Here is a 23402-nt window from a genome sequence, read left to right as displayed (position 1 = left end):
CAGTCACCTCGTCGTTTCCTTTCAGGTGTCGAGCGTGACGTTCGTCTCTCTCGCCTTTTTTCTTTTGTTTTCTCACCGCATCGCTTTGACAGAGCAGAGCCGCCCCGCTGCGTAGGTTTAAGAGCTCCATAAGTGCAGGCAGCTGACCGTGAAATGTTAGCCGCGTGTCTGAGGCTAAAGCTACTCTGGGTTTTAATGTTTCGTCCTCTCTCCCCAGGCTCAGTCCCTACGAATGGTACAACCCTCATCCGTGTTTGCGGGAGCGGCGGGACATCCTGGAGAACCAGTACACGCTGGGGAACAGCCTGTGGTTCCCAGTGGGCGGCTTCATGCAGCAGGGCTCCGAGATCATGCCGCGGGCGCTGTCCACACGCTGCGTCAGCGGAGTCTGGTTGGTACCAGCTTATGTTTCAGTCACGCTTTCCAAATGTGCACGAACATCTTCAGACAGACGAACTTCATGTGAAACACGAGGTCATTTACATTACAAGGTCGTTTATAAATAATGGAGGACAGCGAGGACGACCGTTCCTGAGCGGAAGACGGCGTCACGCGGTGTCACGCTCAGAGAAATCACCACCGCAGCCCGTGAGCCCATCAGGCTGCAGTCATTTTAGCACGTTTCGCCTGCTCTGGTCACGCTGTGTTATCGGTACAGCAGTGGTCGATTCAGGAAGTGCCCCCAAACATGTTCATATGAAACTCCACCCCCTGTGTGCTGCTGCAAACCAGGGTGGGTGTGGGGAGGAGGTCGGGGTGGATGGATGCCACAGAGACACAGTGAGGTGAGCGCTGCATTCAGGGGTGGGCAACTCCAGGCCTCGAGGGCTGGTGTCCTGCAGGTTTAGATCAAATGATGAGTTCGTTACCAGAACTCTGGAGCCCCCCCGACTCGCCCTCACCCCCTCTCTCTCTCTCTGACTCGCCCTCACCCCCCGCCCCCTCTAACTCGCCCTCACCTCGCCCCCTCTGACTCGCCCTCACCCCCCCTCTCTCTCTCTGACTCGCCCTCACCCCCCGCCCCCTCTGACTCGCCCTCACACCCCGCCCCCTCTGACTCGCCCTCACCCCCCGCCCCCTCTGACTCGCCCTCACCCCCTCTCTCTCTCTGACTCGCCCTCACACCCCGCCCCCTCTGACTCGCCCTCACCCCCCGCCCCCTCTGACTCGCCCTCACCCCCTCTCTCTCTCTGACTCGCCCTCACACCCCGCCCCCTCTGACTCGCCCTCACCCCCCGCCCCCTCTGACTCGCCCTCACCCCCCGCCCCCTCTGACTCGCCCTCACCCCCTCTCTCTCTCTGACTCGCCCTCACACCCCGCCCCCTCTGACTCGCCCTCACCCCCCGCCCCCTCTGACTCGCCCTCACCCCCCGCCCCCTCTGACTCGCCCTCACCCCCTCTCTCTCTCTGACTCGCCCTCACCCCCCGCCCCCTCTGACTCGCCCTCACCCCCTCTCTCTCTCTGACTCGCCCTCACACCCCGCCCCCTCTGACTCGCCCTCCTTTCACTGCTGTTTAATCGTTTCAGCCTTTCTGTTTATTTAAACTTTAAATAAACCAAAAATATAGAAAATATAATTTTTCAAATTCATTGATTTTGTAAGTTGAAACTAACCTTCCTGATTCCTTTGTAAGTAAGTGCTCTAAGCTCACATTAGATAAGAGTGAGTGTTGGTGTAGGGTGGAGGTTGGGTGGAGGATTCTTCGCTGTGGTTTAGCTGCAGGTTTGGTTCTTTTATTTTCTGTGCAGAGAAACGTTTCTATATTCACGTGGTCTCGTTATCAGGATAATGAAATGATTGTTCCATCTTGTGAGATCATATGTTTTAGCTGTAAGTGTAGCAGTCATATGTACAGTGAGGTGCAGGTGGTGCTGATGGAGGTGCAGCTTGTCAGAATAAAGCAGGTGAGCCAACCTGTAACCGTCTGACTACAAAATCAAAATGTGTGTCGTTACTTTGCCAGAAACATTTTGTGTTGTGAGTTTTTTTCTGTGTAGAACCGAGTATTTCTGCACTGCTGCATCTGTACTTTGACCAAATCAAAGTATGTCAGTACTTCCCCACCCCTGACTCTCCCTCAGTCCCAGTAGCTGCAGTCAGACAGATGGTGGAGTGATACTGGAGGGACTGGAGAGGCCATCAGCATCTTTCCTCTCACAGCTCTCAGCCTCGTCTGGCACTTAGCCTTAGAAAGACTCACGAGTGGCTCGCTGCGCTGTTCACGCTGCATATTCAGGCAGAGTGGAAGCAAAGAGGCCGTCAGAGGGAGGTTAGCTTAAACGCGATCACGTTTGTAGTTTCCCTCTCGCAGCGTCTAAAAATCTCAGATTCCTCAGGACGCGGGGTCATTTCCTGCAGCTCCTGCTGTGCACCCATCACGGCGTTCTGCTGCAAACGCTGAAGCGCACATGCAGCTCCTCGCTGGGCTGAACTCTTTTCTGACTCAGTTCATATAACCTCAAACCTTTATAAAGCCATGGTCCTTTTACCCAGCGTGCTCGGGGAGCTGCCTTGCTGATGTGTGGTGACCAACACAGAGTTGGCGGCGTAGCTCTGGCGTTTCCCCTGAAACTCGGCTCATCTTTTAAGAAACATTTCTTTGTGTGTTTTCTTTTTTTGTAAATGGAAACGAGATCCGTCGCAGTCGTGGGTCTCGTCTCCGCTGACACCACAGAGTGTGTCTTCCACTTCCCGCAGCGCTCTGTGCAAACACAGCACATTAGAAGTAATCACGGCCTCGAGCCAATCACCAGAGCCCGAGTCTGTTTTCCTGTATTTGCTGGGCTGCTTTTCATTTAGTTTCTGCTCTGCTTCATCCTTCCTCTCTGCCTCCTCTTTAATTCTCTCCCCCCTCCCTAATTCCCTTGCTCATCACTTCCGCCTCATTTCCTCTGCAGCAGAGGCGTCCTGCTCGTCTCTGCTGCAGCTCGAGTTCATGTTTAGGTTGATGATTTTTACCTAAAACTCCTGACGTTTCCTGCAGTGCCCTCCATCTGTCTCTCTGCTGCGTTTTCCTCTCTCAGCTCTTAATGAAGATAGGCGAGGGGGAAGAGTGGGGCTGTGCTGCAGGGTAAAAACATAAAGGTCTTCGTCTCTCCTCCCTCAGGTGGGCTTTCACCCTCATCATCATCTCGTCCTACACGGCCAACCTGGCAGCATTTCTCACGGTCCAGAGGATGGAGGCGCCCATCGAGTCTCCGGACGATCTGGCGGACCAGACCAACATCCAGTACGGCACCATCCACGGAGGCTCCACCATGACCTTCTTCATGGTGAGATTATTTTTTAATCCAGCCATCCCATACGGTCATCTCAGGCACACAGAGGCGGTCTCAGGGATTCTACTTCCTGTTAATCTCACTGCATGACAGTGCGCTGCAGTCCAGCCTGGGGTGCAGCATCGGTGAACAGATTTTAATGGAGATAAATGGCAAGAATCATTTTTTACACCTGCAGGAAAATCCAGATTTGACATTAGTTTGTCCAAACAGCAACGGCAGCATTGATAACAAGTCTTCAGTGTTTCTCAGTCAGGCAGCTTTTAAAACCGCAGCTTTCTGCTGATGCAGGCTGATTGTTCAGGCAAGTCTGTAGGACAGCACGCGCTCCAAACTCCCACAGACGTTAGTGAGACGCCCAACAGGAGGCTGCAGGGGTTAGAAGCAGCAGCTGGTTGAAGGTGAAGAAAATCACAAATGGAGGATGCTGTAAAGCGGCCTGAGGTGCTGTGACGTCCTGAGTGCTCACAGAAAAGAGGTTTCACTACAATCTAAACCTGTCTATGCCGACTGTGTCCACCTCTGCTTTAAAAACATGATGGAAATTTACGTTTCGTTCTGCAACTGTGAAGAACGCGTCGTGACAAAACATGAGCTCATGTTGGATTTGATGGCAGCAACAAAAGGTTGGAAAAGTCAGAAACTGCATGTACAAACAGAATCATGTTCCTCACTGTGAACATGTCATCATCTACATGAGGTCATCAGCACGCAGGGACGAGGCCGATAACTGCGAGTTTCAGCAGCGCTGCATTAAAGGATCAGTGCACGGCTCAGGAACGCTCCCAGAAATCAGCGTCTGCCTGCAGGTTAAAGCTGCATCACACAGAGAAGAAGCCACGTGTGGCCACGATGGAGAAACAGCCCCAGTTTACACACTGATGTTAATGATGCGCATGGAAACATGGACCTGTCCAACTTTTAGAGACGTGTTGATGGCATCACATTCAAAATGAGCTCAGATTTTTATTGACATGCTTCATTTTTTTATTCTCTGTGTTTTGTTCTCAATAAAATATGAATTCATGAGATCTGCACACTTATAGAGCCTCCAAGCTTGTACGTTGGGCGTTCTCTATTATATATAATAGTAAATTATTAAAGATGAGCAAAATAATGGATGAGTACTGCCCTGTATGCAAAGGCCTCGATGTCAGCTGTTATTTGAATGTCAGTAAATCCATTTGCAGACCGACCAGCAGCAGTTTCCATTCACATATGAGAATTTTCAGAATCACAAAAAGATTAAATACTGGAAGTAACGACCCGTAAGTGTAGAGACACAGATCCTGTGTTTGATCCTGGGATGATGTAACCAGTAATAACACGACCAGATTATTCATAATTAAAAATGCTCCCAAAGTCCAGTTCAGCACACGGCTACGCCACCTGTCAGTCACAGAGGCCACGCCCCTAACCATGCAAACTTTCAGTCTTGTATTCTTTCAGTAAGTGTTGGTTTATTTCTCCCGTGCACTCAGAAACATTGACGTGGGTGTTTATGGGCATGGACCCACTGTCGGAGGCTGCCTCGAGTGGCCATTAGAAGAAGTGCAGATGTTTCACTGAACTGATGGTAAGCTCTCAGCAGAGCACCAAACACCAGCTGTTTGAGGCAACTATCGATCCTTTTAAAGAAGTGAAATATATATTTTAAGGTGTTTTTAAAGATTTGTCCTCAGCAGGAACCAGTGGACTCGAGCCAGACTGCTCTTAGTGAGACACAGGATATAAGTGCATTTACCACAGAAACAACCAAATCAAATAAAAACAGTAGGCTTATGCTGTAAGCGCACATCGTGAGGTACAAACACAGACCATAGAACACGTTCAGACACTACAACTGTCCTTTCACCTTCTCTTCCTGCAGAACTCACGGTACCAGACGTACCAGCGGATGTGGAACTACATGTACTCCAAGCAGCCCAGCGTGTTCGTGAAGAGCACAGAAGAGGGCATCGCCCGCGTGCTCAACTCCAAGTACGCCTTTCTGATGGAGAGCACCATGAACGAGTACTACCGCAGCCTCAACTGCAACCTCACGCAGATCGGAGGACTGCTGGACACCAAAGGATACGGCATCGGCATGCCTCTGGGTGAGGAGAGGGGAGGGGCTAACCGCGTACCACAAGCCAAGGTAGACTGCCCCCTGCTGCTGAGTGCTGGTGTTAAATAACTTGGGATCACTCTGTTCTGCTGTTAGCGAGGTCTCTGACAGCTCAGGTGATCCTGGTTAACGCACAGTTAGCAGAGTTAGTGGAGAGAAGGAGGAACAGATGTTGACAGTGACAGAAAGACACGAGCAGCTTTCAGGAGAGCCGCCGTCACTCGTCGGCCTGTTAACACATGAGCATCGAGGCGGCGGCGTTTACTTTACATGCAGGAGAATCACAACACAGGAGTTTGTTTAATTTTTACGTTCCCTCTCTCAAAGTTTAAGGTGGAGTTTTCTAATGGCCGACACCAAGAGTTTGGCTGTACGGCAGGAGCTGTCGGCCAAAACGACACATGGCAAAAAGCTGACAAAGAGTTTGTAGCACAGCGACGAGCTGATCGCACTAAAAGAATCAGGAGTAAGGAAAGGGCCATCTGCCCTTTGATCTATCGATTAAGGGTGAGGGGAGGCGGATGGGACAGATTATATCAATTATATCTGATATGATTTAAATATTTAATAGCGAATTTTAAACATTGATCATTGGTTTGGGCGAGAGAAACAAACCCTTTGATCCTGTAAAATAAATAAATATATATATATATATATATATATATATATATATATATAAAAAAAACACCCAGCACGCCCCTGCGGGCGGTTTATCCTTCAAGCTCGGGTCCTCTACCAGAGGCCTGGGAGCTTGAGGGTCCTGCGCAGTATCTTAGCTGTTCCCAGGACTGCGCTCTTCTGGACAGAGATCTCCGATGTTGTTCCCGGGATCTGCTGGAGCCACTCGCCTAGCTTGGGAGTCACCGCACCTAGTGCTCCGATTACCACGGGGACCACCGTTACCTTCACCCTCCACATCCTCTCGAGCTCTTCTCTGAGCCCTTGGTATTTCTCCAGCTTCTCGTGTTCCTTCTTCCTGATATTGCTGTCATTGGGAACCGCTACATCGATCACTACGGCCGTCTTCTTCTGTTTGTCTACCACCACTATGTCCGGTTGGTTAGCCACCACCATTTTGTCCGTCTGTATCTGGAAGTCCCACAGGATCTTAGCTCGGTCATTCTCCACCACCCTTGGGGGCATCTCCCATTTTGACCTCGGGACTTCTAGGTTATACTCGGCACAGATGTTCCTGTACACTATGCCGGCCACTTGGTTATGGCGTTCCATGTATGCCTTGCCTGCTAGCATCTTGCACCCTGCTGTTATGTGCTGGATTGTCTCTGGGGCATCTTTACACAGCCTGCACCTGGGGTCTTGCCTGGTGTGATAGACCCCAGCCTCTATGGATCTTGTGCTCAGAGCTTGTTCTTGTGCTGCCATGATTAGTGCCTCTGTGCTGTCTTTCAGTCCAGCTTTGTCCAGCCACTGGTAGGATTTCTGGATATCAGCCACCTCCTCTATCTGCCGGTGGTACATACCGTGCAGGGGCCTGTCCTTCCATGATGGTTCCTCGTCTTCCTCCTCTTTCTTGGGTTTCTGCTGCCTGAGGTATTCACTGAGCACTCGGTCAGTTGGGGCCATCTTCCCAATGTATTCTTGGATGTTCGTTGTCTCATCCTGGACTGTGGTGCTGACACTCACCAGTCCCCGGCCCCCTTCCTTCCGCTTAGCGTACAGCCTCAGGGTGCTGGACTTGGGGTGAAACCCTCCATGCATGGTCAGGAGCTTTCTTGTCTTTATGTCAGTGGCTTCTATCTCCTCCTTTGGCCAGCCTATTACCCCAGCAGGGTACCTGATCACGGGCAGGGCGTATGTGTTGATGGCCCGGATCTTGTTCTTACCATTCAGCTGACTCCTCAGGACTTGCCTGACCCTCTGCAGGTACTTGGTGGTTGCAGCCTTTCTAGCGGCCTCTTCATGGTTCCCATTTGCCTGCGGGATCCCCAGGTACTTGTAACTGTCCTCTATGTCTGCAATGTTGCCTTCTGGTAGTTCAATCCCCTCAGTTCTGACTACCTTCCCTCTCTTTGTTACCATCCGACTACACTTCTCCAGTCCGAACGACATTCCAATGTCATTGCTGTATAGCCTGGTAGTGTGGATCAGTGAATCGATGTCTCGTTCACTCTTGGCATACAGCTTGATGTCATCCATGTACAGGAGGTGGCTGACAACTGCTCCGTTCCGTAGTCGGTATCCGTAGCCAGTCTTGTTAATGATCTCACTGAGGGGGTTCAGGCCTATGCAGAACAGCAGTGGGGACAGAGCATCTCCTTGGTAGATCCCGCACTTGATGGTAACTTGTGCTATGGGCTTGGAGTTGGCCTCTAGTGTTGTACGCCACATCCCCATTGAGTTCCTGATGAAGGCTCTTAGGGTCCCATTGATCTTGTACAATTCTAGGCATTCCAGTATCCAGCTGTGGGGCATTGAGTCATAGGCCTTCTTGTAATCAATCCAGGCAGTGCACAGGTTGGTCAGTCTGGTCTTGCAGTCTCGGCTGATTGTTCTGTCTACCAGTAGCTGGTGTTTTGCGCCTCTGGTATTCTTGCCAATTCCTTTCTGTGTCCCGCTCATGTATTGACCCATGTGCCTGTTCATCTTAGCCGATATGATGCCTGACAGGAGCTTCCATGTAGTACTGAGGCAGGTTATTGGTCGGTAGTTGGAGGGGACCGGTCCCTTCTTGGGGTCCTTGGGGATCAGGACCGTCCGGCCTTCAGTTAGCCATTCCGGGTGTCTCTCGTTAACTAGCAGCTGGTTCATTTGTGCTGCCAGACGCTCGTGGAGTGCAGTCAGCTTCTTCAGCCAGTAGGCGTGAACCATGTCGGGCCCTGGTGCTGTCCAACTCTTCATACTGGAGACCCTTTCTTGGATATCTGCCACTGTGATGGTTACTGGACCCTGTTCAGGGAGGTCGCTGTGGTCTGCCCTCAGATCCACTAGCCACTGAGCATTGCCGTTATGGGTTGCATCCTTCTCCCATATGCTCTTCCAGTATTGCTCCGTCTCCAGCCTTGGTGGTGCTGTTCTCTTATTGTTCCCTTGCCACTGAGAGTACACCTTTGCTGGTTCTGTGGAGAACAGCTGGTTTATTCTCCTGCCTTCTATCTCTCTGGTGTACCTCCTCAAGCGGCTGGCCAAGGCTGTGAGTCTTTGCTTGGCAGTTTCCAAGGCCTCAGGTATGGACAGCTTGCTGTATTTCTTAGGCACCTTATTTGTCGCACCTTTCTGCAACTCTGTTAGTTGGCTAACCTCCCTCCGTGCCACTTTGATCTTGCCCTCTAGCCTCCTTCTCCATGGAGGGTACTGCCCCTTGTGGCTGTTCAACTTGTAGCCAAGCATCTCACTGATCACTGCTGCCGTACTGTAGATCAGCTTGTTAGTGTCGGTAATCGTGGTTGTAGGTATTGCCCGTAGTGCTGCATTAACATCATCTAGCAGACCTTCTGAGGGTACTTCACGTAATCTTGGTAACCGGCTACGGGGGATCCAGGTTTCAAGCTTCACAGCTAGAGATATATATATATATATATATATATATATATATATATATATATATATATATATATATATATATATATATATATATATATATATATATATATATATATATATATATATATTTTACAGCTTGAACTCTGGGTCAAAGATTCAAGTTGCAGTTATTTATATTTCCTGTCACCTTAAATCTTCACTCAAAGACAAGTATCTTTGACAGTGTATATATAGGTGTATTATATATAAGAGACAAATATTGTTTGTTTAATATGTTGGCATTACTAAATTTGGCTCAATGCTTACATATATGTGTAAAAAGAAAACTTATGAGCTGTGATAACTGTGTCTGATAGAATGAAGAGTCGACTGATATATGAAATATTCCTTTATTGGGTGAGAAAATCAGACCATGTCATAACTGCTGTAAGTCACACAGAATAGATATCAGAGCCTTAAACAGGCTGACGTCTGCTAAATGGGTCAAACTGGGCAGAAAGTCTACAAACACATAACATCCTTATAGAATATGATGTAACACTATAGATCAACTTAGCTCAGAATATATAAAGCATATAAACAATTACAGCAATATGATGCAACAAACACAGCAGCTACTGATCCAAAATACTCAAAGCTTCATAGAACTGAAACCAACATTTATTTTAGCTCCATCCTGCTGCTGATACAGACTTTAGGTTTCTGAACATTAAACTTGTTGCTGCCTTTCATAGTGTGTAACTTGAAGGCCCTGAGTACTCTGAGTACTTTCTCCCACACTGGAAACACTGGGATGATCACATTATTTGAACATTACCTAATAAGACTGATTCAGCACAGACAGTTAAACTTTCCTAGCAGTCCTTCACAAACAGGGAACAGTCTGTCTATTCTCTCCATCTGTCAGCTGCTGCTGGCTCTTCCTCCTCCTCTTCCTCACACACTGCTGAGTTTGTCCTGGTGGATCATCAGGGCTGCAAAGCCTCACAGATGATGTGCAGCAGTGGGTCCCTCACTCTGTCCTCACTCTGGACACTTGCAGTCGTCACACATGGAAATCAAATGTGTGATAAGCTGCAGGATTCAAACACAAGTGTAACTTATAAACACATGTTCATACTTTTATTCCACAATCAGAGAGAAAGAAACAGAGAGAGAGTGCAGGACAGACAGACAGGTGGCAGTCTCAGGTGTACACACTGCTACACAACAGCACCAGAGAAGCAGGATTTAGTGTTTGTGTTATTACGAGTGTAAACAAGAAGAGTCCCAGATGGTGCAGTGGACACATGTGTGACTGCTGTGATTAAAGCATCTTTCTTTCAGCTTAACGAGTGAACCGTCAGCTCGTTCAAACACACGTTAAAGTGCATTTGGCTCGACACCACCGAACAGAGGCAGCAATATAACACAGCTCACATTAACAGTGCAGTGAATCCTGCTTGTGCTGTGATATTCAGGACTGCAAACCGAGCAGCATCACTGACTTTCAGCCTGTTGTGTTTGTGGATATATGACTGACTTTAATTATCCACAAAATCATCAGATTCTCTGTCAGATTAAGGTCGACTATTGAACGACGTATATTTAAAGGCTTTAAAACCAAGTTAACGCTGAAAGTGCAAACATCACTAACGTCACATAACTTTGCTGACATGTGGCCAACAGCAATTGTTTAATGTTCTTCAAGTGACATCGTATTCAGTACTTACTTTTGACAGTTCACTCTTCGGCCGCTCCCTTCTGCCGTCTTTTGGAGCAAAATTATCCACACCCACCGCCGCACTATGAATTGTGGGATATATGGGACCAAGTGTGCACCGGACCACGCTTGATATTTGGGGAAATCGTCGGCGCATTTGGAGTACACTTCGAATTGGGACAGCCGTCGTCGTGTGGCGGTGACGTAATCGCACTCAAAATGCGTACTTCAAGCGTGCGGTCTCTTAATTGGGACACAGCCCAGTTCTGTCTCTGAGTGGATTTTGTTTAGGCGGGGTACTGCTGACACTCTACTGTGGATTGACTAACATACAGAAGCCTCTACTGCCATCCAGTGGTCAAAAATTACACTGCTGTAGAACTGGGCTGCTGTAGTTTAAAAACAGATTAACATGTGTCAATGCAGCTGTTTATTGTTGTTATTAAATTATTGCCTTTTGTTTGATGATGAAAACAAACAATCTCTTGCCTCAGGGCAGGTTTAAAGTGTCAGATGAACCATGACACAGTTAAATGTGACCGGATTGGTGAGCTCCACACCCACAGTCTGTGGATTTCGATTGAATCTGCCCCTGCTGTTTGCCCGGGAGACCCTAGAGGAGCAAAATGCTGTGGCGGGGTGACTGCAGGGCTCGGTCGGGTTCCCCCGTCACCACGACAAGTAACAGAGCAAATACATTAGCAGCTGATCAGGTTATTTTACAGCAGGTCCATCACATGATCCAGTATAAAACGAGTATCTCAGAGACGGCTTAGAGTTTCACCAACCTGCAAAAAACTGCAGGAGGATCAGAGCAAATGCGTAGAGCACCGAGCTGAAAAACAAAGTAGTGAGAGCTGTCAAAGAGGCTGTGTCCATCTTGTGTTTACAGCATATGCTTTGCCTATTGTCCCTAAAGCCAATCAAAGCCACCTCTGCTGACCCACGGCTGCAGAAACAGCAGAAGTGACGGTGTGGAGGGTTCAGTTAGTGTGTGTCTGCTGATAAGTGTCAGCCTGCAAGCTGTCAATAAATCTTTACTGAGGATTGAACGTGAGTCTGTTCAGTAAACAACCTGCAGTCTGGAGAGATTAGGGGATTACATCGTGCTGCAGGGTCCCGTCCAGAGCTCCGGTGTCGCCGCCCGCTGCCTCCAACACATCTGGAGCTCCGGTGGAAACGAGACTGCGGACAGCAGCGGCGATTTGTATAAAAGGTGCAACTGCTCGCGTTGTCGTTGTGTCGCTGTTTATGAGAACATGTTAAAAACCCCGCAGAGCGCACCGCCGCCTCCACATCAGCACGTTTACCTGATAACAGGTGAGCAGGTGAGCTCCGCCATTAGCACCAGCCCTCTGTTTTCATTCACAGCCCACCTAAGATTGGATTTGTCTCGTTGCCTTTGAAAGAGGAACACCAGCCGGCAGCTCGTCTTCAAAGCCAGTTTAGTGCATCAGGACGCCGCGACACCGAGTGCAGCTATGTGCAGCCTGGTTGGTTCCCACAGACTTGAAACAGAAATCCACAGACGCTGAAAGTTGTGCAGAACGATGACCCCGTCTTGTGTGGTCATGCAAACATGATTCGATAAACAAGATAAACCCATAAAAAGTTTCATCCATCCACAGGCTCTTCTGATCATCTGTGCAGGCTCTGAAAGTTCACCAGTGCAGGACAGTGTTAGACATCACACGCCTGGAAGCTGAAAGTGGACTCAGGGCCACAGCTGGTGTGTGTGTCAGGCAGACAGAGGCTTAGATCAGTCTCGGGTTGGTGGTTTGATCCAAGGTTTAGCTCACGTTTATCCAGCATCAGATTGGATGAGCTCAGTCTGAGTCTGCTCACAAACACGCCTGTTGGCGGTCGTCCGATTGTTTCTGGTGGTGCCTCAAAGCACCGAGGTGACCGTTGGTAGGATTTGATGCTATATAAATAAAACTGCAGTGAACTGTACGTCTGTGATGGCATACAGGCTGTGTCCAGGAGTGCATCTGAAGGAAACTACTTCCTGTTCGGAAGTACAATACAATACAGTTTTATTTATATAGCACATTTAAAATCCCGAAGGCTTCGCAGTAATACGGAGAAACAACATAAGTCAATAACAGAGTACAGATCGGGCACTAACAGACAGGATGGAGGCATTAATAGAACAGAAGAGTTAAATAAAATAGGCATCAAACCTCAACACAGAGGGAAGGTCAATCGTGAGTGCGAAATATCTACGAAGATAAAAACTGCAGTGAAATTAATGATAAAATAATACATTTAATAAAAAGTGTAAAAAGGGTGTTAACTGGTCAGGACAGCCAGGTTAAATAAGTATGCTTTCAATCTTGATTTAAAGGACTGGATAGAGTCCGAGGCTCGAATAGAAGCAGGGAGGCTGCAAAGGTTGGGTGCAGCTGAAGCAAAGGGTCGCCTCTGGTCTTCAGTCTAAACTTAGGTTGGTGATCTTAATGTACGACAAGGAGTGTGCAGCTTGAGGAGGTCAGTGAGGTAACTGGGCGCAATATTATTCAGGATTTTAAAAGTGAGTAGCAAAATGTTAAACTCAATGCGATATTTGATTGGTAATCAGTGTAGATCAACAAGAGCCGGAGTGATAGGAGCAAATTTTCTAGCTCCAGTCAGAAGCCGAGCCGCAGCATTTTGAACGAGCTGCAGCTTTCAAATAGAGATGGATTGGAGACCACAGTAGAGAGAATTGCAATAGTCTAACCTGGACGTCACAAAAGAGTGGATAAGAAATATTGTATTTTTCAAATATGGAGCCCAACGGTTCCCAAAGTGAGAAAAGGTGGACATGCACCCTAAAACCAGAACAGGATTCAACACAAGAGAGTGTGAAGCCTTCAGTAATAAAACTTTTCCACTAAAATGAGTAAGAAATTGCTCACAGAGAGCCTGAGAGGCCGAGCTCGACGATCCAGGACAGGGATTTATCACGGAGTTAAACATTTTGAATAACATTCGGGGGTTGTGGCTGTTAGTCTCAGTAATATCTGACAGGAAAGCTGCTTGAGCTGCCTCAACAGAGTTCTGGTCTAGAGAGCGGCTCCTACAAAGGATGTCGTAGGACATCTGAAGCCTACCTTTCTTCCACCTCCTTTCAGATCGATGGCAGACACATCGTAAGGCTCATATAGTGTCATTTAGCCCAGGTTGAGTAGCTTCATGTGTGTCTTTAGATGCTGAATATGACTTCTGCTCCTCGTCAGGCTCTCCGTATAGAGACGAGATCACTCTGGGAATACTGCAGCTGCAGGAGAGCAACAGGCTGGAGATCCTGAAGAGACGCTGGTGGGAGGGAGGACAGTGCCCCAAAGAGGAGGACCGCAGGGCCAAAGGTCAGTGTCATCGTAGCGTGATCATTTAACGTAAAAACATCATTTCCTGTTTCTGTTTGATGGAAAGATTCCTGCCTAGGACACAACCGTGCTCCTCGCTCATGTCAGTGAAGCCTTACCACGATGACACGTAAACAGGAAGTTTTTATCGGGCGTCTCCTTTCCTGTGCCGCCTGTCTTTTCCTCATTGATATAACAAAATAACAAATGACTTTGTCCTCCGCCTTCGCTGTTATTGTGTATTTGTCTCCTCCTTCTGAGGCGTCTCACGCCAACAACTCCACATTTTATGCCATCAAACAGGTTAAATGGCATAAAATATCGGTTGTTTTAAGCCTGGCCCGTTGTTGCTGATGGAGAGCACGCTGTGTTTGGAAACAGTCCTCAGGCTGGTAGACCGGTGTAGGTGAATCGATCTGTGATGTGTCCATCGCTGCGTTTCAGGGCTCGGCATGGAGAACATCGGCGGGATCTTTGTGGTTCTGATTTGCGGCCTCATCATTGCCGTCTTCGTGGCCATCATGGAGTTTGTGTGGTCGACACGCCGCACCGCCGAGACGGACGAGGTACACCATCGCACACACACACACATACACACACACTTACAGATTACACTGGGCAGACGTGAGCACTGCAGAGCATCTGTACACTGATACAAACGTGCTCCACAAGGTCAAGTTTATTTATGCTGCACATTTCCAGTCAGTGCTGCGCAAAGAGCTTAACAATGTAAAATACCACTAAAACAAATAAAATGTAAAACAATGATGCAGTAAAATATAGAAAAAAAAAGAGTCAATAAAAACAACTAAAACAACAACTAAGGCTGTTAAAACCAAAATGTTAAAGTGGTTAAAGCCAGACCATAAAATGTGTCTTCAGTAGCGAGTTAAATTGATCAAGTGTTTGTGCACATCTAATATTTAAGGGAAGACTATTCCAAAGTCCTGGACCTGCCACAGAGAAGGCTCTGTCACGATGAGAAGCTTAGTCCGTGGATAACTTGGTTTTAACTGGACCTCATGGTTTTCTCTGGAGCATAAAGGGGCTCAGCCAATAAGCACCTTAAAAACAAAAAGTACGACTTTAAATTGGATCCTGTAAGGAACAGGGAGCCAGTGTGGAGACGCTAAAACTGGGGTTACATGCTCCTAACGTTTAGTGCCAGTTAGCAGACGAGCGGCTGCATTTTGGACCAGCTGGAGACATAAAGAGAGGCCTGGTCCAGACCAAAGTCCAGACCAAAGTACAAAGAATTGCAGTAGTTCAGTCTGCACGTAACAAAGAGAAGGTGCAGCTCCAGGGCCACTGCTTCCTTTATTCCCAGCAGCTGATAGACAGCCTCCATCAGAGCGTGAAGGGTGTAGCTGGGGTTTGGGGGACCTCCATCAGAGTGTGAAGGGTGTAGCTGGGGTTTGGGGGCCTCCATCAGAGTGTGAAGGGTGTAGCTGGGGTTTGGGGGCCTCCATCAGAGTGTGAAGGGTGTAGCTGGGGTTTGGGGGACCTCCATCAGAATGTGAAGGGTGTAGCTGGAGTTTGGGGGGCCTCCATCAGAGTGTGAAGGGTCTAGCTGGGGTTTGGGGGACCTCCATCAAAGTGTGAAGGGTGTAGCTGGGGTTTGGGGGCCTCCATCAGAGTGTGAAGGGTGTAGCTGGGGTTTGGGGGCCTCCATCAGAGTGTGAAGGGTCTAGCTGGGGTTTGGGGGACCTCCATCAAAGTGTGAAGGGTGTAGCTGGGGTTTGGGGGACCTCCATCAGAGTGTGAAGGGTGTAGCTGGGGTTTGGGGGCCTCCATCAGAGTGTGAAGGGTGTAGCTGGGGTTTGGGGGCCTCCATCAGAGTGTGAAGGGTCTAGCTGGGGTTTGGGGGACCTCCATCAGAGTGTGAAGGGTGTAGCTGGGGTTTGGGGGCCTCCATCAGAGTGTGAAGGGTGTAGCTGGGGTTTGGGGGACCTCCATCAGAATGTGAAGGGTGTAGCTGGAGTTTGGGGGGCCTCCATCAGAGTGTGAAGGGTGTAGCTGGGGTTTGGGGGACCTCCATCAGAGTGTGAAGGGTCTAGCTGGGGTTTGGGGGACCTCCATCAGAGTGTGAAGGGTGTAGCTGGGGTTTGGGGGCCTCCATCAGAGTGTGAAGGGTGTAGCTGGGGTTTGGGGGACCTCCATCAGAGTGTGAAGGGTGTAGCTGGAGTTTGGGGGGCCTCCATCAGAGTGTGAAGGGTGTAGCTGAGTGCCTTTGCTCTCTCTCTCAGGTTTCCGTCTGTCAGGAGATGCTGACGGAGTTCCGTAATGCCGTATCCTGTAAGAAGAATTCTAGATCCCGTCGGCGCCGACCCCTGACCAGCACTGGGGGCGGAGTCCTACGTCACCCATCCCGCCTGACTCTGGCCGGTCCCCGCCCCATCCGCCTGATTCGAGAGATGCGTCTCAGCAACGGGAAACTGTACAGTGGCGCCGGCCCAATGACGGGCGGGTTGGCAGGGGTCGGGATGGGAGGATGCCCCGATCTGGGCCCGGGGCCACAGAGGCTCCTGGAGGACCCGCTGGGCACCAAAACCTCTACCACCACCCCCCCTCCTGCGTCAGCCCTAGTGGCTCCGCCCGCCCCCCCGCGCAGCTTCCTGCAGGCCTGCAGTCACGTACGCATCTGCCAGGAGTGCCGGCGGATCCAGAGCCTGCGACCGGCCGCGCTTACCCCACCCCCTCCGCCCTCCCCGTCCTCCTCCGCCTCCTCCTGCTCCCGGGTCCCGCCCTCAGTGGCGATGACAGGCCTTCACCCCCGTCACAGCGCTCACCATCATCTCCATTATCACCACGGCTCCATGTCGCTGCCCCGCCTTCCGCCGCCCCCTCCCCCGATGCCGACGGACAGAGCTGACAGCGACGGGGGCGTGGCAAGCCCGCAGCGGTACAAAAACAAACCTGTGCCCCCGCCCCGGCCGCTGCCCCCCAACAAGACCCCAACACACCCACCGACAGACTTACTCAGCGGACACGACTGAGCCTAAGGATGCTGTCTGTGGGGTCAAAGGTCACAAACACATTGACCCCAAAGCTGTACTGGTCTAAACTGGCTCTCCAGCAGGGGTCAAAGGAGGAAACCATTCTGACCCGTTTGTGGGGGTCATCCATTAAAGCAAAGACACGTCAGTGGACTGCACCAAACCTTTACAGGGGTGAGCGGATTGACCCGCTCTGGGGATGGAGGACTACTCACGGACTTTTTACCTTTTGGATTAAAGCAGACAAACAGGAAGTGACTGTCTGAGGCCGACCCACCCTCAGCCAATCGTCTCACTCCATGCCGAGCAACGAGGACTCAGACAGACTGAGGTTTGATACTGATCCAGGTGTTTGTATAGACGAAACGCTACAGATACACACACACACACTCACACAAAGTGGAGAAGAAGAAAAACTAAGTCTGTGATTGTATTTCCTGTCCTGTTGTCCAATCAGAGGAGCTTCTCCTCCTCCTCGTCCCGAACCTGAAGCTGATGTCACAGCGATCTGATCGCCGAGTTGTCTCATTTCTAAAGGTCACCTGTCAGCTGCCGGCGGCGCTGAGCTCCATCGCTGAATAATTTGGACCTGCTGTACAAAAAAACAACCTGTTGACTTTTTCCCTTTTTTACTATGAAATGAACGAACAGCTGCTGCAGTTGTTACACACATCTGTATTTGTTTTATCATTTAATCATTTTATTTGTATTTTATAACATCATTTTTATATTTATATTTAATTTTATTTTTGTTATCATTTTTTTCCTTTTTATAAAAAAGAAAATATAAAGTTACAATTACAAAATATATAATTATAGTTTGTTGACATGCAGGAAGTGAAGCAGCAGCTGAGGAGAAAGAGTGTGTGTGTGTGCGCGTGTATGTGTGTGTGTGTGCGTGTGTGCGTGTGTGTGTGTGCGTGTGTGCGTGTGCGTGCGTGTGTGTGTGCGTGTGCGTGCGTGCGTGTGTGTGCGTGCGTGTGTGCGTGCGTGTGTGCGTGTGTGCGTGTGCGTGCGTGCGTGTGTGTGTGTGCGTGCGTGTGTGCGTGCGTGTGTGTGCGTGCGTGCGTGCGCGTGCGTGTGCGTGCGTGTGTGTGCGTGTGTGTGTGTGCGTGCGTGTGTGTGCGTGCGTGTGTGCGTGCGTGCGTGCGTGCGCGTGTGTGCGTGCGCGTGCGTGTGTGTGTGCGCGTGTGTGCGTGCGTGCGTGCGTGTGCGTGTGTGCGTGCGTGTGTGTGTGTGTGCGTGCGTGTGTGTGCGTGCGTGTGCGTGCGTGCGTGTGCGTGTGTGCGTGCGTGTGTGCGTGCGCGCGCGCGCGCGCGCGCGCGTGTGTGTGTGTGTGTGTGTGTGTGTGTGTGTGTGTGTGTTTCCTGATGTTTTCCCCTCAGATCAGCAGGACATTATTGATTCTCTTGTTATCATTATTATTATTATTGATATTGACTTGTGGGGTGACTGTAGGAGGGGTGCCGCCCTCTGATGTTCAATATATAGACTCATGTTTGGAATAAATAAATAAAAAACTGAAAGGTGTGTTGAGGTGCCCCGGGTGGAGGAGGTGAAGGTGGGGTTGGGCTGCTGGTCACGGAGCAGCACACAGGGTTTGTTTTGTTGTTTGATTCCCAATATTCCATGTTTTTGTGATCAGCTGTTCATTCAGAACTCGAGGGATGGGGAATTCGTTTAACGCCGGTTAGGAATGTCCTGTGGACGCGTACATCAAGTGTAACAGCAGCCACGGATGCAGCGTGAGCCGGGTGGACGAGGTTGAGTTCCTGGTGTCTTTCTTTCAGCTTTAACTCTAATCCTGCATTTTTATTTTATTTGTGCACGTTCTCCATCAAAGCCAGAACCCAGCAGAGAGCGTTTACATCCAGCCACGTTGCCACGACAACAGCAGGTTAGTGACTGTGAGCAGAAATGAGCCCCGTCACATGTGACGGGACAGAAATCACCTCTGACATCATTCATGAGGACACCTGCAGGGATGCTGCAGTAACAGAGGGCAGCCAGCAGAGGGCGGTGCAGACTAAGGAAAGCCACAGCTGAGGCAGGCGTGTTCACATCAGCAGGTAAGAATGTGGAAGTTGGAGCGAGTCGTTCCTTAATGTGACATTTATTTATTTATTTATTTCACACATGGTTCAACAGTATTTCATTCCCTACATACAAATCCTCCTCCCCATTAATATAGCGCTGCACCCATGAGTGAAAAGCAGCAAACGCAGCTCTGTGTCCTTTAAAAATAATCGTTAGGATGGATTTAAAGTGATCCTGACCTGTTCCTATCAATGATAATGATTCTTCATTCAAAAATAAGGTGTGATGCACAAACAGTGTAGGAAACTCTGAATGAAAGGCAGTTCAGCTGGTGGTGCTTCAGAGTAGACGTCATGACTGGGTTATCTCTGGAGGTTATGAGGTTTTCCTCAAAAGATAATTCAGATGATGAAGTTCATTAAAAGAACTGAAACTTCTGCTCTTTAGCTGTGTGATGCAAACGGGTCTTTATTTAACCCCGAGTGGCCTCGGCAGGAGGAAAGAGTCCAGCTTTAGAGGACGCTGCAGAAGTCTGATGGACGTGCTTACTGAAAGGTCTTTTTCTTGTAATACATGCACTGACTCTCCGTCTGACACAAGCCGTCCACACAACAATAATAAAGACTGAAACAAAGAGAAACCAAAGTCAGACTGACTGTGGAAACTCACTGACACTAAACTGACTTAAGATCAAGTTTATTTCTAAAATCCACAAAGACAGTAAACTGTTTACAGCACTTTTCTTCATCTTCTCCATCACGCTGCCTGTGAGCACTGTCATCAAACTCACCTGAATCAGTGAGAATGAGGACTTCCAGCGTAGCAGCTGCTAACATGTTGGGGAGTTTTAAAGCCTGCGTAAGCTACCAGGTGTACCTAATGAAATGGCAGATGCATGTTAACTTGACAGCTATGGATGAAAATGTACCTGAACTTCCCTCCACCAGGCTGATGTTAGTGAGAAACATGATGGAGTGATCACAGCCGTGGGAACAGGGTCATAAATAAAACCATGTGACCATGTGATCAGCTGTGACTGGAGCTTTTTGATGGCGGCCCGCTGTAGCGTGGTGTCGTGACAGCGAGCCGGGCTGGGACAGTTGCGTTTTTCAGTGAGGAGAGAAGCCGTTAACCCGAGGAGGCGCTCGGCCATGTTCACGCCTTCCTCCTCCTCCTCCTCTCCTGTGGGTTTGTGTACCTGTGTGAGGGAATCAGATGGCGCTGCTGGGAACAGGATGCACGATGCTGACTCGCAGGTTTCAGCAGAAAATGTTGCACAAACAAATTTTCCAAAGAGCAGGAAGTGACATCAGCAGGCTGCTCCTGTGAGTGCCTCCTCCTGCTGGTCGACGCCCACGGCTCGTTCACTTACAGTCACTGGTTTCTTTAATAGCAACATGACAGGTTACGGCGTGGAGGACGTGAGTCACAGACGTTTGTGTTTGACAGCAATAATAAAATGTTTCGCTGCGTCCTCTGCAGTGAAAACCACCAGACAAGCATGATGTCATCTTTATTCATCATCTGTCATTTTTTATTTTGGGCTCCTGGAGGCTGATATGGCAACAATAATACAAATATAATTATTAATAATAAGGCTCGAGCCGCGGGTCCCGGACTCGAGCTCGGGCTGTACGGCTGAGAGCGGCCGGCCCGGGCTCGAGTCCGCCGTCTTTACCGCACGTCTCTCTGCTCCTGACACTTCTTCACTGCATCTGTGAATAAAGCTAAGAACAGAAAACATCTCCGCCTGCAGATTCAGCGTTCTCGGTGGCGCTTTAATAGAAACGGTCTCAGACACATAAATATCTGAACACATTTCTGTCCTGAGAGGTCAAACACACCAAAGCACAGGTTTGATATCTGTCTCTTAGAGCGTCGCAGGTTTCCTCTTCACGATGAAGATGATGATCTACTGAAATCCTGCAAACAGTGAAACAATCCAAACACAGCTGCCTGCAGGTCAAAGGTCAGCCCGCTGCGCTGTGGTGCGGTCACAGTTGGTACTTTTTTATCACACACGTGTACTTCTACTTCACTGAAGAGTATATGTACTTCTGCACCACGTGTCATGTGACCCACGCAGGGTGTGGCTTAGTTCCAGTTCAGCTGAATCCTCTCGTATCGGCTCTTCACACAGCCATGACCACAGCTCCTCTTCATGTGTGATCATCTGATCACAAACGCGATGCGCAGACGTCTGTCGACGTTCGGAGCTGCAGATCTGAGATATTGTCAAAACTGACAAAATGAAAATTTGCTATCAGATTTGAATCCAGCACCAAAACCATCACAAACATCTGACTGACAGCAGCTTCATGTTTCAGCACGGCAACGATCCAAACACGCCGCCAGCACAGGGAAGCACGCCTGGACAGAAACACACGGGGGAACTATCAGAGCCTCAGCATCACTGAAGCTTCATCCTGACAGCGAACACGCCGGCGTCCTTCAGGAAGCCCGGAGAACTGTTCCCGAGGATCCTCACAGAGCTCACACTGAGCTCCAGATTAAAATATTCAAACTCTGTTTTTAACTAAATACACATGAATGTCTGAATAAATCTCTGCACGTATTTCATGCTTTACTGCAAAACAGAAAGAAATGAGGGGCAGATGAAGACTGTGCTAGAAGGAACCCAGGAAGATGAAAGCGTGGTGAGCAGGAGACCTTTGATGACACGAGCTTTGAAGGTTTTCTGCAGAATTATGAAGAAACAGATCAAAGGTCCGACTCTGCATTTCACGTTAAATTGGTGCAGTTTACTGAACATGACACACATGCTGGCTTTAGATTGCGACACTGTCAGATTCAAAGGATGTGACAATGACTGTAAAAGGCAATAAATCAGTGACACGCCCCCTCAGGCTGTCAGTCGGTGATTAATCACACGCATCATTTCCTCAAATATGCAAATGCAGACGTCACATGATGCAACACTGCTTCCAGAAATAAATGTGGTGTAATGATTCGGTAAGTTCGCCTTTTTCAGGAGAAGCTGGTGGGAGTCATGACAAGAGCAGGTGAAAGGTCACGATGAATGTGGTGTGCACGCAGCTGTGAAGCTAAAGATGGAGTGCACATTAAAGGCACTGGGCCTCGCTCCGTCTGCTGCAGCCGCTCAGCGATGCTGCGGCGCTGGGATGGCACATGTTTGCTCAGAGAGACCAGTTTGTTTCCCCAGAGGAGAAACTGGGACTGCTGTGGAGGCCAGCAGCAATAACCTGAGCTCAGGCTCATATTAATCTGCTGCTTCGAAGAATAATTCTGACCTCAGTTCAGGAGATGAGCCTTGGTGACGTTTTATTAGGTGCAGATGATGATGTGGTAACTTTCACGTTTTCATTTCTTTGATGAGGGGACACGTTCTCAGATGATAAATCATAAGCATGAGTTCATATCTCAAGTCTGAAGCTGCAGACATGGATGTAAATGTCCCTGCGCAGCATCCAAAGCCTACGGATTCTCTTCACCTCCACCTTTGGTGGGAGACGCCCCTCCCGGCTGCTGCAGTCAAATACAACAGGGAAACATGGCGGCTCCTCAAACGGCAGACCCGCTCCTCAGCATTTTTAGTAAACGATAACTTTAATTATAGGATGTTTATTCATGAGTACAATATCTTTTTTCTATAAACTCAACTAATTATTGAGCGTACCTTTAAACAGCTATCTGCTCTCAGAAGGAAATCCAACAGCAGCCGCCTTCACAGCCAGTGACTTTCAGAAAGATCGTCAAAGCAGGATTTAAAAATTAGGGGTGGCTCAAGACTTTTGCACAGTATTTTCTGTCAAGTTAAATGACTCTTGTGTTTACATGTTCTAATAATTAGCGTATCCAGCAGTTGAAGGTCTTCAGATTGGTTTTACTCACCTGGACAATCACCTGTCTGCGGTAGAGCTTCATCACGTGTAGGCCGGTGCTTCCTCCACATCTGTAGGTTGTTATGGAGAGAAATGATTTATTGATACACAGAATTTAGATAGAGGTTAGACTCCGATGGCCCGCCTCAGCGGAGCAGAACCCGGCAATGACAGGCATTGAGCTCAAAGAAAGGAAAAGCTCTCTTACTGATGCAGGAGTTCTACAGGAAGCACGTGCACGTAACCAGTAATGCATGGCACAAGCAAAGCACGCATGAGCACCATTAGAGTGAGATACTGGGGAAGGTGTGGTTAGCAAGGGGTAGAGATGGAGGCTGCGACGAGGCCGCTGATGGCTGACACAACGTAGAGCCTGCCGGAGGCTGAAAGATGCAGAGAGTGGAAGTGATCCCAGGCTTAGACACCTGAGGGCGGACGCACCTGAAACCATAGAGCTTCCTTATTCAACTTACATATGCTGTACATACACCTTCATCTGGAGAACTTCCAATAAAAGAACAGGCTTCTTCTGTGTGAGCATGAAATCCATCCAAACACAAACACT

At 49.0% G+C, this 23402-nt stretch overlaps 1 protein-coding gene across 1 annotated transcript in view; it reads left to right on the top strand.

The window, feature by feature from the left end:
* The window catches only part of LOC146643012 (glutamate receptor ionotropic, kainate 5-like), a 220118-nt gene extending 201700 nt beyond the window's left edge, over nucleotides 1-18418 (top strand). Inside the window, exons 16-21 of the mRNA XM_085395464.1 lie at nucleotides 218-391; nucleotides 3110-3275; nucleotides 5152-5377; nucleotides 13813-13941; nucleotides 14386-14507; nucleotides 16188-18418. Of these exons, the coding sequence (XP_085251590.1) occupies nucleotides 218-391; nucleotides 3110-3275; nucleotides 5152-5377; nucleotides 13813-13941; nucleotides 14386-14507; nucleotides 16188-16937 (1567 nt within the window). The 3' untranslated portion in view covers nucleotides 16938-18418. The remainder of the gene's footprint in view (nucleotides 1-217; nucleotides 392-3109; nucleotides 3276-5151; nucleotides 5378-13812; nucleotides 13942-14385; nucleotides 14508-16187) is intronic.
* Nucleotides 18419-23402: the final 4984 nt, after the last annotated feature.

Source organism: Rhamphochromis longiceps, linkage group LG22 (genome assembly GCF_057381845.1).
Source record: "Rhamphochromis longiceps isolate RC_006_pf linkage group LG22, R_longiceps_female_GT1.1, whole genome shotgun sequence".
Classification (NCBI taxonomy): domain Eukaryota; kingdom Metazoa; phylum Chordata; class Actinopteri; order Cichliformes; family Cichlidae; genus Rhamphochromis; species Rhamphochromis longiceps.
The sequence above is the reverse complement of the archived record's forward strand: the minus strand, read 5'-3'. Positions and strand labels throughout refer to the sequence as shown.